The following is a 15,850-nucleotide window of genomic DNA, read 5'->3' on the forward strand; positions in this document are numbered from 1 at the left end:
TTAATACTGAAAAATCTGACAAGTTGGTACCTGCTTTGCTGGAGCTTTAAGATCTGTACTAAATCTCCATCATCTCATCTTCCCATTATTAAAATTTCAGCAAAATATAAAGTTTTCATTAATCTCCTGCAGCAAATTTAGTTCTCCGAACTGGCAGTTGGTTCAGCTTTTAGGACTACATTAGCCAGGATATTAAACAAAACGTGTCATTCCTCAAGATCTCCTGTAAGAAGCTAAATCAGTTTTCAAACATATTTATGCCGCTTTATCTACCAGCATCGGAATGATCATTTTGAGCTGAGGTGCTTTATTAGCAGCTGGCATTGAAATTACTCTGTGCAATTATATATCACATTATAGTAATGTTGAAATTGGTGTTAATCCAACGTCATAAAATGTAAAAAATCTTTAAAGTGTGTTATATTTTTTCAGTAATTGGCATTTTGGCTTAATGAGTTGTTGCCTTTTATAAAGGCAGTACCTGCAGTGGTAATGAGAATACTAATCAGTAAATAAAGTGCAGCTTCCCATCAGCGTGCCTGAGGTGCTGCTGGCACATGGGAGATCTGTGCTGGCATCGAGGGGGGCTCCTCTGGGGACAGACACCCCTGGGTGGACTTCTGGGCAAGTCTGGCCTCCCTCCGGGGTGGCAGGCGGTGGGTGGCCAGCAGGGTCCCCCTGCTCATGCCCTGGGATGCCCCCGGCCCAGGGCTGCCTGTGCCGCCGCGGAGCTGGCCACCAGCATGGTGTGGCCACACGTGTCTGTCAGCGTGGCCTCGGTGCCTTGGTGGCTGCCCTGGGGTGGAGGGTGGCATTTCCCCGTCCCAGAGCCACGGACCCGAGCACTCAGGGTCCCTGGGGCAGCCCCCGTGGCGGCGCCCCCGCGCCGGCCGGGCACGCGCCCCGAGCCAAGCCTCCCCTTCAGGAGCGGGGCCTTGTCTTGCAGGTTCAAGAGGAGAAGAGGTCTCGGAGGAGGATCCCCAGATCGATATTGCCACGGTCCAGGACATGCTCAGCAGCCACCACTACAAGTCCTTCAAAGTCAGCATGATCCACCGGCTGCGCTTCACCACGGACGTGCAGTTAGGTAAATCCTCGGCACAGAGCAGCTCAGAGCTTTGGCTAACAGCTGCCTGGCCACCTCTGGCCACTCTGAAGCAATCATTATCACCTTGCTCCATTTTCTCATGGAGCATTTGAAAGTGTTGCTGGCATTTCAGCAGTTAAAAATATTGCTTTCCGTTGAAAATACTTCAGTGTTTTTATTATCCCCAATCAGTTGCACATGTTGCCTCTGAACGAAGGCCATTATTTAATGACCTCGTCTCTTTTTTTCAGTCTAGGCTTCCTAATGGAAAGCTTCTTGCCAACTGCTTTCTTATTTTTAAATGAGGCTTTGCAAAATTGGGAGTTATTGGGTTTTTCCTTTTCTGAGACTGAAAGATTTTTAACGACCTAGTGGAAATTTGAGGTGGAACAAAATAAATGAGCATTCTCTAAAGGTTTTATATTGTCCTTATTGGCTTGCTGAATGCTTTTGAAAACCTGAAGGCCAAGGGCTGACAGAATCCTGAATTATAAAAGCCCCATTACTGTTTTAAAATGATTGAATGGCTTTTTATCTTTGTGTTTAAATTGTGAAAATTTGATTAATGATGCATTGGCTGGTGACCTGTGACATTCCTGCAAATACTCCCATAAAGAAATGATTCAGCAGTAAGATATTAAGTGCCATAATGTTTACAAAATACATTTCTTCTGTAGAATTCAGAATTGTTAAACTATACTGACTCCTGTGTTATTGTCACTGCAGTGTCTTCATTCTTCCGTCCTGAAGCACACGTAAGAGTACGTGTGTGCAAAATTCTCACAGAAGAGGCTTTTTGGGTTTATTTTGAGCTGTCTAGTTGAGGCAGGATTTATCTGCTGGTGCTGGAGCAGGGCAGTGCCGGCATGTTCGCTGCCTTGAGCAAACTCTCGGGGTGTGATAGTTTGCTTCCAGTGAAGTTTGACTCTCTGTATCTGGGAAGTGTCAGAAATGAGAGCTTGAAAAGGTCATGACAGATCACTAAAGATAAATGGTTAAGGGAGAAGAGCTGTTAAATGAAACAAATGGCTTAACTTGTGCAGCAGTGGAGGAGCTGACCCTGCCCAGTGCTGTAAGGACCATAAAATTTCCCTTTTATAACAGTCTGTGAACTTGTGTGATTTTGATGGCAGTACACTGACAATGGGGTTTTATAATCTAATTTTTTTTTAAATCAAAGAAAACCCCAGCAGGGTGTTCAAACCTTGGGCAAATGTAGAAAATCAAAATCTTTCTATAAAGTCTGAGTAAGTTGCTGGGCTTCCTCCTGAATTTTTAAAATATATTAGAAGGTCAAGATTGGCAAAACAAGGACTGAGAGGCTGTTTGGGTTTGGGCTGGTGAGTGTTACATGTTACCTCTGAGTGACAGACTGCTTCTTCCTCCCTGAAATGGAAAAAGCAGGGGCTAATTTTTTTGTCTTCAGTCGTGGTGGCTGGTCTGGGGGCTGTTCTCCAGCAGTTTGATGATGGCCAGTTGCAAAGACTTTTCTTTGCAGCTCTTTTGTGCCATCAGTTCTGTGAAGCAGCCTTAGCAGGGCAAGTGTTTCTCGAGGACCCCAAAAATCCTCTGTCATCCCTTTGCTCCTTGTTGGCAGATCAATGGTGTCAGTGGCTGTGCAGGAGTGGATTGCACTTCTTGAAATGTTTTAGCTGTTTTGAGGCCTGATCACTGAATTTGAGACAAGGTTTATGAAAAACACGGGAGCAAATTTGATTTTCTGTCCTTTGTGCAGTATGTACAGTACTGTCTGTAGTAAAAGGTGATCTGTGGATGGCCACGGTGGGAGTGCCCAGCTCTGAGTGATGGGGTTATTGCATTTAAGGTGGCAGTTTAAGGTCTGGGGTTTGTGTTTCAGCCCATATCACAGGGTAATGCACACACAGCAGCACTCTCAGCAGTTTTACAAAGGCTCTATCATGTTGTGGAGGAACAAGACACATTCACTTGTGTATTACATTAGCACAACTAACAGGAGCATATTATCTGGGAAAACAACTGCTGGCCAGTGTTTCCGAAAGGGGAGGGGGCAATTGCAGACCTCAACAAAGGGAGCAAGAACAAAACACTGCTACTGGACCCATACATTGATGGCATTCCTTTTGACAAAATGAATTAATTTTAAAAATAGTAGAAGAAGCATTTTTGCTTCGGTTTTGAGTATGAGTGATTTGTACTGCAAGACAGAGACTGCAGAAGCCACAGACACAATACTGTTTTGATTTTAGGTTTCAACACATCCAGATTGTGAGAACAATAACACAAAAAAGACAACATTCTTTGTCAATGTACTCTCTGGATGTGGGTGAGCTTCAGCCAGCGATGTCGAGATACAGAAATAATGGATGAAGTATACAGCAACAATTTGCAGATAAAAATAATAGAAGTTAAAGTGTATTTTACATGATAAAAAAAAGATGAAAGAGGAGGAAGTCTGTTCCATCTGAGATGGTTACAAAATGGTGAAGTAGCCTCTGCTGAGAAGATTGATGCAATGGGGAGTGACCTTGGCTTGGAGCAGGAGCTGGTGATGTATGTATGAGCATCTCGCTGCTAAATGGACCCAGATTTGTAGCACTAATATACATGGAAGCCCAGAACCAAACTCAGGATGGCAATAAATCAACAGCCACTTTGGGTGTCATTTCTGGTTTATATTCCACTATTGTTCTATCACTTTAATTCATGTCACTATCATCTGTTCATCTGGAACAGTTTTATATAATTTTCCAGTGGAGTTACCTGACAAATCCTATCAAATTAACAAGGTGCATTAACAGTATTGACTGACTGTGAATTCTGAAGTTGCGGGGCCAAACAGTGACATTTTTTGGAGGATATTTATAAGGGTGATGCTCTTAGAGGAAGGGATGGGGAACAGCCCTCACACACCAAGAATTTGCACCTTTATTTTTAGAACTTCCCCTGACTTTTTTTTTAGTGAGAAAATGAGACTTTGTATCATCAACTTCCACATTTTCCTTAAACTCCAGCAAATACCATTTGGAATAATGAACCATTACAGTGAAATACCAACACTGGTTTTACATAATCTGTCCAAAATTAAATCACAAACCAAAATGGGCTCCTGATACAGCCTCAGCCTACTCAAATTAGTGAGTTCCAGAAGCCTGGGTGTTAATTGGACTCTTGATACAACGCTTAACTGCAATGGGATCTCTCTGATGTGAGGTATTGTTGGGTTAGTGGGGTGCTCCCATAACCCACAGGGCTGGCCTGGTCTCAGGCCAGGGGCTGCAGCCAGAGCCCCCCCGGCTCCTGCCTTGTCAGAACCCTCAGGAGGGAGAAAGTTTTCTGCTTTTTGTTCCAGAGTTACAAGAGTTAAATGATATTTAAATACGTTTTTCCTTTATTGCTTCCTTTTGTTGATGTCTCATGAGCTTCACCCTGTAACTCATGCCTGAAGACACACCACTGTTTTTAAGGCTCTGCACACCTAGATGTAAAAAGCTGCCTGGGAAGTTTGCCCAGCTCTGTTCAGTTCCTGAACTGGTTCCAGCAGGATCCCCCTTGCCCTCTGCACTGGTGTGGCCCCACCTTGATTATCGTGTGCAGTTCTGGGCACCACAATGTAAAAAAGACATGAAGCCATTAGAGAGCATCCAGAGGAGGTCATGAGGGTGGGGAGGGGTCCGGAGGGGAAGCCTCATGAGGAGCAGATGAGGGTGCTTTGTTTGGAGGCGGCGGAGGTCACACTGGCCGTGGGCTTTAGCATCCTCTCGAGGGGAAGCAGAGGGGCAGGGGCCAGTCTCTGCTCTCGTGACCGTGACAGACTCAAGGAGGCGGCTGGAGCTGAGTCAGGGGACATTTAGGTTGGATACCAGGAAAAGGATTTTCACCCAGAGCGGGGCTGGGCTCTGGAACAGGCTTCCCTGGAAAGTGATCACAGCATCAGCCCTGCCTGGGTTCAAGAGGCGTTTGGACAGTGCTCTCAGGCCCAGGGTGGGATTGCTGGGGTGCCCTGTGCAGGGCCAGCATCGGACTCGGTGATCCTGATGGGTCCCTTCCAGCTCAGCACATTCTGAACCTCTGGTTCTGTTATTCCATGATTGCATGTCTGCTGTACAGCAGATGGAGTGGGGTGGGTGGTGATAGTGTCTGTTACACAGAGCAGTGGTGACTGCATAACCAGCACTATCTCCTATAAATCTCACAGCTCGTGTAGCTACTGCTTCCAGAAGAGCTCTGTATGCTTTTAGAAGAATCTTTTCTGTGATATTTCTTTCTTTTGGTATGCTTATGCAGGAGAATAAAATGCAGATTATCAATGCAGTTTGATAACCATTTGCTTCTGGTTTCAAAAGCTCCCGTGCTTTCAGAAAGCCCAGAAGGGCAATATACCTTCAGCCCATTTAAGATTTATAAAGTGTGTCAAACGGCTGATATGAAATCGGTTAAACAGATCACTCTTGTGGCTCTCTATTCTTTCTCATCTCAGGTATTTCTGGAGACAAGGTAGAGATAGACCCTGTTACTAATCAGAAGGCCAGCACTAAGTTTTGGATTAAGCAGAAACCCATTTCAATCGATTCTGAACTCCTCTGTGCCTGTGACCTTGCGGAAGAAAAAAGCCCAAGTGAGTAGTCCTTTTTATTTATGTTCTCTCTTCTCTGCCTCCCTGGATGTGCTCCATGTCCAAAGAATTATTGCTACCATGTCCTTTTCTTTCTATAGGTGTGTTTTTTTCATTACAGGATGTTTTTAATCCGGCTCAGTTCTGTTACAGAGAACACAGCATAAACAGACACACATTTTACGAGTGTCCTTTGATGCTGCTCTCAGCTTATGGCATCACTCAGTGTTTCTTGCCCACTGTGACACCGAGGGAACACTGGCTCTGCCCAGCTGTCTCCAGCCCTGCAGCACAGCCAGCAAATCCATGTTTCAACATAATTGTGATTTTTTGTCACTTTTTAACTTCCAGACTGGTTTTAAATGTCTTTGGTGCAACTGAAGATCTGGGACATACAGTAAGTGTCAGCTCAGTCTGGATTTGCCCCAGCCATGGCTGCAGGGTCACTGGGACTGAAGGTGCCACTCTGGGCATTCTGTTCTGTGGTGGTGACTGGGCCAGGACAGCAGTGACAGCCAGGTCTGGGGACAGGCTGGACATCCCAGCTCAGCCATTGCCCAGAGGTCAGAGCTGGATCTGTGGAGTGCAACTCCAAAAGCAAGGGCTTCTGCTTGTTGTGTCAGTAGAGGAATGAGAGTCTCTATCTGGAAAAGTTGTTTTAAAAAGCACAGGATGGGCCCTGGGAGAAATGGGCAATGGCTCCCAGTGGGGCCAAAATGGAACTGTCTACTTTCAAAAAGTGACTGCAGTTCAAAAGCTCAGATGGATTTTATTGCACTTGTGCCTCTGCAGGGTAGTGAGATGCTGGTATTAAGTACTTATCTGCAAGGTGACAGAGAGGGAGAATTATGTGATACATATTTACAGAGGTAATGATCTGTTGAATTCTCTTGGAAGAGTAAATTTATGGCTGCCACAGATTTTATCAGCAATTATTGAACTATATCCTTCTCCCCTTCATTACTCCTTCCTACTCCATGTTCTTGGTTTAGTCATTGTCTTCCTTTTCTGTCTCTCCATCAAGATTTCATGGTCCTTGGGTAGGCACAATCCCAAGGAGAAGCTTCCCCCATGACCTGGCAGTCTGAAACACGTGAGGATTTTGTGTGCAGTGCAAGGGCCAGTTTGTGCTGGTAAATCCTGTCATGCCTCTGCTTTGTATCCACATTTCACTGCAAATGCAAACATTGAGGGGATAAAACGGTGCCCACAAAACAAGGCTGTATTTGAAGAGTCCAATTGAAACCTGAGGTTTTCACTGCTGTCAACACACCAGGGCACAATCCCTGGACACCTCGGACCTCATCCTGCCAGGATGGGGCTCTCCAGCCCCAAAGGCAGCACCTGCTGCTGTGGGGAATTATCCTTGTACCCAAATCCTGCCAACCCAGGAGTTTCAATCCCCAAATAGAGCCCAGGTGCAGGAGGGCAGTACGTGCACATGGGCACCATTGAGTGAAGAATCACGGGGGCTTTGGAGAGGACACTGACAGGTGGCAACCATGACAGTACTGAGGGGCTTATTTGCTCATTTGTGTGTGAACATCTCAAACTTATCCTACTAAGTAATGGCTCAGCACAGTTCCAAAAGGAGAAAATACTTCCTGCTGACCTTTTCCCAACTCACTAAAGATGTTCCAAAAGTCATTATTTTAGGCCAGCAGAAAAGACTTTTAGTGTGACATCTCAGAATGATGCATTTTGGGGAACTGAACAGCAGATCAGTATCTCTTGAATTTTAAATGGAAAAAAGTTATTTTAGTAGCATAAAGGAATGAAACTCACTGTATTTCACAAGTTTTGTCTGTGATTTTTATCAGCACGGTGATGTATGTTTGTAGCAGAGTTTACATCAAAAATTATTCCCGGATCTTTCTTGAATGAATTATTGCAAAGAGAGGCTGAGTACAGATAAGGTCTTTGAGTTCTGCAATATATTTTGTTTTCATGTTTTTATCTCTTGTAACACAAACCTGCTCTATCTCCTCTTTCAGAAGTGCTCGTGCTTGTCCCATTGTGCCGGGCTCTGGGTTTGGGGCTGCCTTCCCTCCCCAGGCACCTCAGTGGGGTTAGAACCAGCTGGGCTCAGCTCTGCTGGGCTGGGCTCTGCTCTTCTGGACTCTGCCCTGGTGACTGAAGAGGTGGAGGGTTTGGACTAGCCTCCTACTTTTTAGTAAGGGCAAGGGGCGTTGGGAATGGAGGTTGAGTGCTGGGACCAGCATGAGGCTGCAGTGAGAGTCTCGTGCTTCCCTCTGCACTGGGTCCTGCAGAGGAGCTTTGGTGGCACCTGTGTGTGTGTGTGAAAGGACTCGGCAGCTCCAGAGCTGACGTGGTGGGAATATTGATGGACAGCTTGGAGCTGCTTTGGACAGGCTGAGTTTTCCTGTGCTGAGAGTTCACAGAACTCAGAGCTGCCTTCAGTGAGGGCAGAAAATGAAAACAGAAAGCTCTGGCATCTCATTTGCCATTAGTGGGGGGACTGTAGGCAGGGATGGCTGATGATTTTTGTTTGCCCTTGTAGTAGCCCTGGGTCAGAATTCAAAGTTTGATTTGTAAATTAAATCAGACTCCCTGGATTTAGACTGAGGGGAGAGTTAATGGCCCTGCTGGCTTGCTTCGATGCCATTAGAACCTGACAACACCGGGCACGAACATCTTCTTTAAATCAGGTTCAGCCTGATTATCACGAGAGATTCTGAATGTTTTGAGTCTTGAAAGGAAGCATCCTATCATGGAGAAATAAGATTTAAGCCTTAATAAAGTAGTTGTCATTTTTATAGCTGAAAAGAGCTTTGTATCTCAATTAAGTGTACATAATATAAAGTCTTAAGGAAGCAACATAATACGTTTAATACAATTATATCCCTTTGCAATAGTGTAATTTAAAGGAAATCTGATTCTGGTAATGTCTCTTACATTACTTGGACAGGGGAGAAACTTCAGTGTCACTGCCCACTGCCGTGTGCAGTGCTCTGTGGCCCCAGTGGCTGTGATGGATGTCCAGGGCTGCCGGGCACGGCCGAGCAGGGCAGGGAGTGCAGAGCCCGGGGCAGCCCCCTGTGCCAGCACACCTGATCTGAACCTGCCCAGGGCTCTCCCGGGCAGCTGTGCTCTACACCAGCTGCAGAAATTGGATTTATTTGATAATTTACTTGAAACACTGAAGCAACATTCTCCGTGATCCTTTGTCTGCCTTTGTTTTTGTTTTCATGAAGCAGAGACATCTCAGTTGCTTTGTCAAAATACCCTCGGTATGAAGGTAAGTCTAAACAAAGGTGTTCCTTAGGTCATGGAGTACATGGGTAACTTCAGTTTGTAATTTAATTGCCCGCTTTGCACCCTGCAGCTGAAGATTTCCTTTAAATTCTGATTCCATTGTTGCACTGGGGCTTAACAGAGTGTTAACCTGGTAATAGGCACAGGGCCTCCCCATTATATGTCTCGCTATCGAGCGGTTCTGCATGACTAGTTAAAAAAGATGGCAAGAAGATTAATGAAAGCTGCGAGTACAGAAGGGGGGCAGGTACCTCGGTAAGACTTCCAGCGAGGAGATATTAGAGCTGAACCAGAGCTTGGCTTTTTCTTTATCCCGTGACCTTTGACCCTGCCTTACTGTCGAGAGCTGCCAGCCGAGCCGACGTTTTGATTGATGTTGCTACACGAGTCAGTCTTTCCCATTGAATTCCACATCTGCACGAAAATAGCTTTTCCAGCAGTATTCACCCTGGCTGCAAGTGATAGCCAGAGCGATGCCTGAACCCCCTTTATGTAGTTTTCATTTAAAGCTAAAGGTATTTGATGTTTTAGCTCAGTGTCCAGTTCATCCTGATTATGCACATTGGGTAATGCTAATTTAATGAATTCGTTATTGGGTTGTGGAAGGGCTGAAAATACCCTGGAAATGTTGGGAAGGCGTTGGGTTCCTGCTGCTCTGGGAGCTCAAACAGAGCTGTTGCAGGTTTGCTCAGAGCCTGCAGTGGGGCCAGAGCAGAGGCAGTGTGTGCTCTGCAATTGGTGCACAAAATATCGTGTGCTGGTTCCTGATATCCCTGCTCCCGCAGCGGAGCAAGAAATACCACAGTAAAATTCCCACTCAACAGGAGACTAGTCACAGGTTCTGACCAAAAGGTAAGAACCAGGTTCAGCAGAGAAAATGTTCCCAAACTTCAGGCTTGGAGTGAAAGGAGCATCCAAGTGTGGAACAGAAGGGAAGAGGCCAGCCGTGGGCACGCTGTGCAGGCAGGGGTGCCCGGGGACGGCAGCGGGCACAGATGGCTCCGTGCGCCCCGGTGGGCTCGGGCTGTGCCAGGCTGGGCCGGGGGCAGCACTCGGCAGGACGTGTCCCTGCAGAGAAGGGCTGGCAGCCAGGGGTCCCCTGGCCCTGGCAGGGACAGCAGCAGCCGGGCACCGGAGCGCTCTGAGCTGATTAACTGCGGCCCCTCCAACAGCCGCTCGTAAAAGTTCTCCTGAGCGCAATCAGGAGCGCGCATTGCCTCATCCTTTTAACAAATCTGTTTTGTAGCCCTATTAAAAGGGGTCTTCATCTATCCTGTCAAAGCTATTCTGCTGGGGTTTTTTAGTTTAATTACACTATCCAATTAAAACTCCTCGCTGCATTTTGATTCGCCTCTCCTCGGGCCTGAGTGGATGTGACATTTACAAGGCTCGCCTCTCCGGCAGACAATGCGTGATTGATGAGGTGCAGACGCAGTGGAGGAGCCGATTGCCATGTGGAAACACTGCATTTTGATTTATTTATCTTTTTTCCTCAAACAAGGTTGCTGGTAAAGAGGTTTTGGGCAACCCCGAGTTGCACCTCAATTTTCAGCATTTTTGCCAAAATCTTCATTAGTATTCTGCCTCTGATAATAATTTAAAGAAGAAGCAAAAGGCTTTGGGGGAAAAGAATCCAGATGTGTGAGTAGTTACCACAGTTTGACACAAAAAGTGGGTGTGTGCTGCACTTTAATTGCAGCTCTGTTTTCAGGACATCTGGACACATGGCACCCTCTTATAGCAATGCTGAGTACCAAGCCTACAGTGGAACATAAAGGGTTGGAGGAAAAGAGATCATGGAATATGCTGCTGCCTGAGAGAATGGGGCAAGCCAGCTGGACCATAGCTGCTGTTTTTCTCCTAAACAGTCTTGTCATTTGTTCCCACTGAAGCACTGCCCTGGTTTGAGGAGATGCACCCCGGGTTCACGGTGGGCAGCCTGAACCCGCCAGTGACTCCACTGGCATCGGTGGGGTGTGGATTTCATCCAGAACTGCCTGCCCTCACTGCCTCTAACTGATGTGCCTCTGGGACAAATATCCCCTGCGTGAAATGGGATTAACCCCACCCGTGCCCGCAGGTCCACATGCCTGTTCTGTCTGTCCCTAGCTGAGCTGGGTGCCACACCTGGATCATCCAACTGCGGCCGTGCTGCAACTTGTGACCTCCCCTGTGAAGTGGTTTTTGTTCCCAGAGGGTGTCAGGAAGGGTGTTGGATGTTTTTTAACCCTAACACAACTCTTGCAGCTTTGTAGGCCCTTCAAGCCTTCCTCCAGGGTCACAGCATCATTTCTGGGGTATCACACGTGGATTTCAGACAGCTGAGCCCCTCCCCAGTGCTTTGGGTGAAATACAGCAGTGGTTGCAGAGCAGGGGCTCCCCCATCTCGTGCAGGGGTTGAGGGAAATGTGTCTTTGTACAAAAGTATTGCTGATGTGAAATTTACTGTGCTCATTCCTTGCCTTTTACTGGTGTATTTCTAATCCTTTTGCATCCTTTCTGGCCCCATGAGAAGAGATTTCAGGGTTTGAGCCTGTTGAGGTCTCAGTTTCTGAAGCAGTGAGAATCAGTGATGTCAAACGATGTCCATAAGTGCTTTGTTCTTTAGAGAGTCCTTCTCCAGCTATTTATTCCACTAATAACTCTTAATTGTTGACTTCTGCCTTATGGCCCTGTAATGACAAAGCAATCATCAAGGTATATTGAAAAATTAACATAAATTTGCATTTCTAGTGTTTGTTTGTTTTCTGCTTTGTCCAATTCATGAATATTCTTTTCATCCTCCATCTAATTAGTGATTTAATTCAGTTATGTTTAAAGAGTTGGCAAAGAGAGGGTTTGGGTGTGGGGTGGGAGGGAAAGAAGAAAAACTTTCTAGTCTTGGCAGATTCAGTAAAAAATTATCTTTTCTTGAGCAAATTCATTGCCTTGTTTTCCAAGCAAAAAATGTGTCTTTTGGACTTTGATAAAAAGAGTTTATTACCCAGATGAGAGTGATTATTTTTCTACCTGTGTCAGGTGCAGCGTGGGGCCCACCAAGGGTTTGGATGTTTTCCCAAGATTGCAGGAATTAGCACAAGATTGACTGTTGCCTGTAGAAGCGCATTATGGCCGGTAGTTCTGGAGCTGCAGCTCCACAGGGTTTCTCAGGGCTGTGTGTGGACGTGGGGCCGTGGAGGAGCTGGGGGCTGGCGTGCAGGGTGGAGGCTGCGCGAGGAGCTCCAGCATCCCTCGCCAGGGCGAGGGGAGCCGGGAGCTGCAGCGCTGCAGGGCCGCTTCCCTCGCCTCGTTGGCAGTGCAGTGGTGCTAAAAATCAGGAGATGGGGCGAGCAGCTGAACGTGAGACGTGGTGCTGAAGGAGTAAATGAGCTCTCCTTGGTGAATTCCCAGTGAATTAGCATCCTGCCCTTCCTTCGGCTGTAGGCTCCTCTCCAGGAGTAACCACACAGGAACCCATTAGTGCTGGGGCTGGGGAGATTGATCAGCGCTCCGAGCGGGCGCCAAGGGGCAGCAGCGGGGAGGTGCTGCTCTGCTGCGGGCCCGTGGCACGGCTGGGGGCTCAGGGGGCACCAGGGGCATTGGCACGAGACCCCTTGGCTGTGCTGAGCTCGCCGTGGGCTGTGCCTACCCCGTGACAAAAGCTGCTGCTAGCAGCTGAGTTTCTGTCATTCCATTTGCTTTCCATAATTGTTTTAACAGACCAAAGTAGTCGGGAATAACGTGGATTTTCTGTTGTTGTGCAGCTGATTAATCCTGCTTGCGGGGCACTGAGGTTCCCTGCAAACACCCAGCCACTGTTGCTGTGGAGTGATGGTAGCAGCTGCTTGTGCAGCATCTGCATTTGCTTTAAATCCCCCTTCACGTGCGGCAGGAGCCACTCGAGCTGCTGCTGTTTGTTACCGTCCTCTCACACGGAAACATCAAACCATGGAAGCTCCTATTGATCTCAGAATTGTCAGGGGTGGTGCTCTATTGGAAAGAGGTACATCACATATTTAAGCACTCTTGGAAATGGAAATCAATCTCACAATTCATAAATTCCATCTGGCTAGAAGAGTAGCAGAGCAAAGTGCCAGTTAGGATTTCAGTGCGCTCATATTTCATGCTGTAAGTAGTGTGTTGTGGACTTGGAGCCCATAAACATGATGCTGTAATGGGGCTTTCTAAGGAAAAGTCTTCTTGGCTTCTTTGCACTGAGCCGCCAGTCCCAGCAGGACGGGGCTGTGGTTCTGCACGGCCGCGGGTTTGGCATCGGTGCCGTGTCCCTGCAGGAGCCCCTGCAGGAGCCACCCTTGGCCAGTGCCCTGCTGGGCAGGCTGGCCCAGAGCAGCCTCTGCCCGTGGGAGCAGGAACGCTGCCCTTGGCAGTGCTGCCCTGGGCAGGGCAGTGCCCTGGGGACACGTGGTGGCACCGCGGCACGAGGCAGGGCTGGGCTCCCGGGAGCAGGGAACACCTGAAGAGGTTTTGTCTTGATCCACAGCAAGAATTACCCAGTGACTTTCCAAAACCCGAAATGCAGCAGCTCGCTGGGATCCTCTGGCCCTGTTTTGTGCCAGTTTCATTTCTGATAAGCAGTGTGGAATGTTCAACGTCCGAGGAACGTGGTGGGAGCTGGTGGAGCACGGTGCTGTGTCCCATCCCCAGGAGTGGTGCACTGGCACTTTTGGAATCATTAAGATGCTGTGTTCCAGGCAAAGCTGCATGCATTAACATGCTGATGAGCTCCCAGCTTGGAATTCCGCATTTTTAGTACCACTGAGGCATCATTTGTCAAATGATTTAAAGGTTTGGGGTTTTATTATTATTATTAGCCAATTTTTCAATACAGAATTTATATTCCAGATTAGTGCATCATAATGGTGTTTAATTAACATGCCACAATAAAATACTTGCATCTCAAATTTCCTGGCCACCAATCTGAGCATATATCAGTCACTTTTTGGAAATCTGGAGAATTAGATAATGTAAATAAGATTTCCAATTAGCTTTCCTGCAGGAAAGACCTGGATTTACAGTAATGTGGCTGTTACTTTATGGATTGCTAACTTTGACTGTTGAACTGAATAAATTACAAAACCGTTGGAAAAGTATCATGTATAGAATACATTTAATTTTAATTTTGAAGCCATCAGCATCCATACAAGTGAAGGATATTTTGTCTTCCTTCATGTTCCATGTTTGTGTCCAAGTCGTTCCTCCTGGCACCTCGTGTCAGAGTCCAGGGCCACTGTCCCAGGGCAGCCACAGGCCAGCACCGTGTGGCCACAGGGCCAGCACCTGGAACCTCCATTTGGGACGGAGGCCCGAGCACCAGGAAGGTGCCAGCAGGTCACAGTTCGAGTTTAATTTGATTTTCCTTGGTGTGGGAAGGGAGATCCCAGCCCCGAGCGGGTTTGGTGGCGGCATGGCCGCGTCCCTCGGTGCCCTGCGCTTGGTGCCGCTCCCCGTGGCCACCAGCAGCCGGCTGGGCTCGCGTGGTGTTTTGGGAGGAGGGTTTGGAGTGGTGACTCTGGGATTCATTGCCATTTTCTGTTCAGCACAAGCCTCCTCCTGCGGGCGGTGGCCGCCCCGTGAGCGGTTCCAGGCGCGGCCCCGACGCGGTGCCTGGGCTGCAGCCGTCGTGGCCGAGCAGAGCTAACCAGCCATTTGATGGATTTTTGCATTTCCTGCAGTGGGGATGTGATGGGAAAAGGAACGTTATTGACTGGAGTTCAGCTGCTCCTGCAAGCCACCACTTGCCTTAAATTGAAATGACATGAGAAGCCTGTCAGCATTTCATTGCTTCCTTCTGTCGTGCTGATGGTACGCTGAGATCACCATCTGTGGTTTTCTTCTGTCAGGCAACGAGCTCTGCTCAAACTTTACAGGAATATTCTAAGCAGTTTTTTTCTTATCTTTGCAGGTCATGCAATATTTAAACTTACATATCTAAGCAATCATGACTACAAACACCTTTACTTTGAATCAGATGCTGCTACTGTCAATGAAATTGTACTGAAGGTGAGTATTAAATTTTAACGTGACCCAAAATCCTGGTGTTTTACCACTTGTTAGACATGTGAGTGTTCAGGGGCTCTGGAAACACACAAGGGTGCAGTGCCTGAGGACCACTGGGGTGTGTTTAACCTGCCAGGATGGCTGCTCCATGCCTCTTGTTTTATTCATCCTTCCAACAGCCACACAGCCACTGCCTGTCTGTGTGTAGCATTCTTCCTTTTGTGCTTTTTTCTAGTTAATAGAGACGCCATTTTCTGTGGAATTTTATAGGAAACTGCCAAATATTATTGTGTCCAGGTAGTTCCCACCTCTGGACACGGGGTCAGCAGCCCCGTGCCCTGCAGGGGTTGGGTGCTCCTGCCCCTCACTCCTGTGCCCCGCACACCGGTGTCCCTGCACAGCACACAGGGGTTTCTCTACCCTGATCCTCTCTCAGGACTGTTTGCTTTCCTGGGGACTCTGTACAGACACAAACTCCCTTGCTTTGGGAAACAAATTTTTGTTACACTCTTGAAAAATTAAATGGAATTTTCCACAAGTTCATCTTTCGTAGCAAGTCAAAATTCAAAAGCAGTAATTTTGGCGAACCATCTGTTATGTTTGCTTTTATTGGCTGTGTGGAGTTTAGAGGATTGTTAAACAACTGACGTGAGATAAAATAACTTTTACTCATTACCCAGGAGGTCAGTGTGTTTGAGGGGGTTTCTGTTTTGTGAGCTGTTAGGCCAATTCTTCTGTTCCCACTTTATCTTTGATCTGCTATTGCAGTCCCAAACACTTAGAGTCATGGAATCATAGAATCATTAAGGCTGGAAAAGACCTCCAAGATCATCAAGTCCAACCTTTGCCCAAGTACCCCCATGCCACATCTCTCGGGTTCTGAGCACTTCCAGGGC

The 15,850-nt window shown here is 47.3% G+C and overlaps 1 protein-coding gene across 2 annotated transcripts in view; it reads left to right on the forward strand.

Moving 5' to 3' along the window:
* The window catches only part of MAPKAP1 (MAPK associated protein 1), an 82,468-nt gene that overhangs the window by 65,126 nt on the left and 1,492 nt on the right, over positions 1-15,850 (forward strand). For both annotated transcript variants that reach the window (XM_068210883.1, XM_068210882.1), the window contains 3 exons: positions 947-1,087; positions 5,547-5,684; positions 14,860-14,957. In XM_068210883.1, coding sequence (XP_068066984.1) covers positions 947-1,087; positions 5,547-5,684; positions 14,860-14,957 — 377 coding nt within the window. The remainder of the gene's footprint in view (positions 1-946; positions 1,088-5,546; positions 5,685-14,859; positions 14,958-15,850) is intronic.

This window comes from Anomalospiza imberbis, chromosome 21 (genome assembly GCF_031753505.1).
Source record: "Anomalospiza imberbis isolate Cuckoo-Finch-1a 21T00152 chromosome 21, ASM3175350v1, whole genome shotgun sequence".
Classification (NCBI taxonomy): domain Eukaryota; kingdom Metazoa; phylum Chordata; class Aves; order Passeriformes; family Viduidae; genus Anomalospiza; species Anomalospiza imberbis.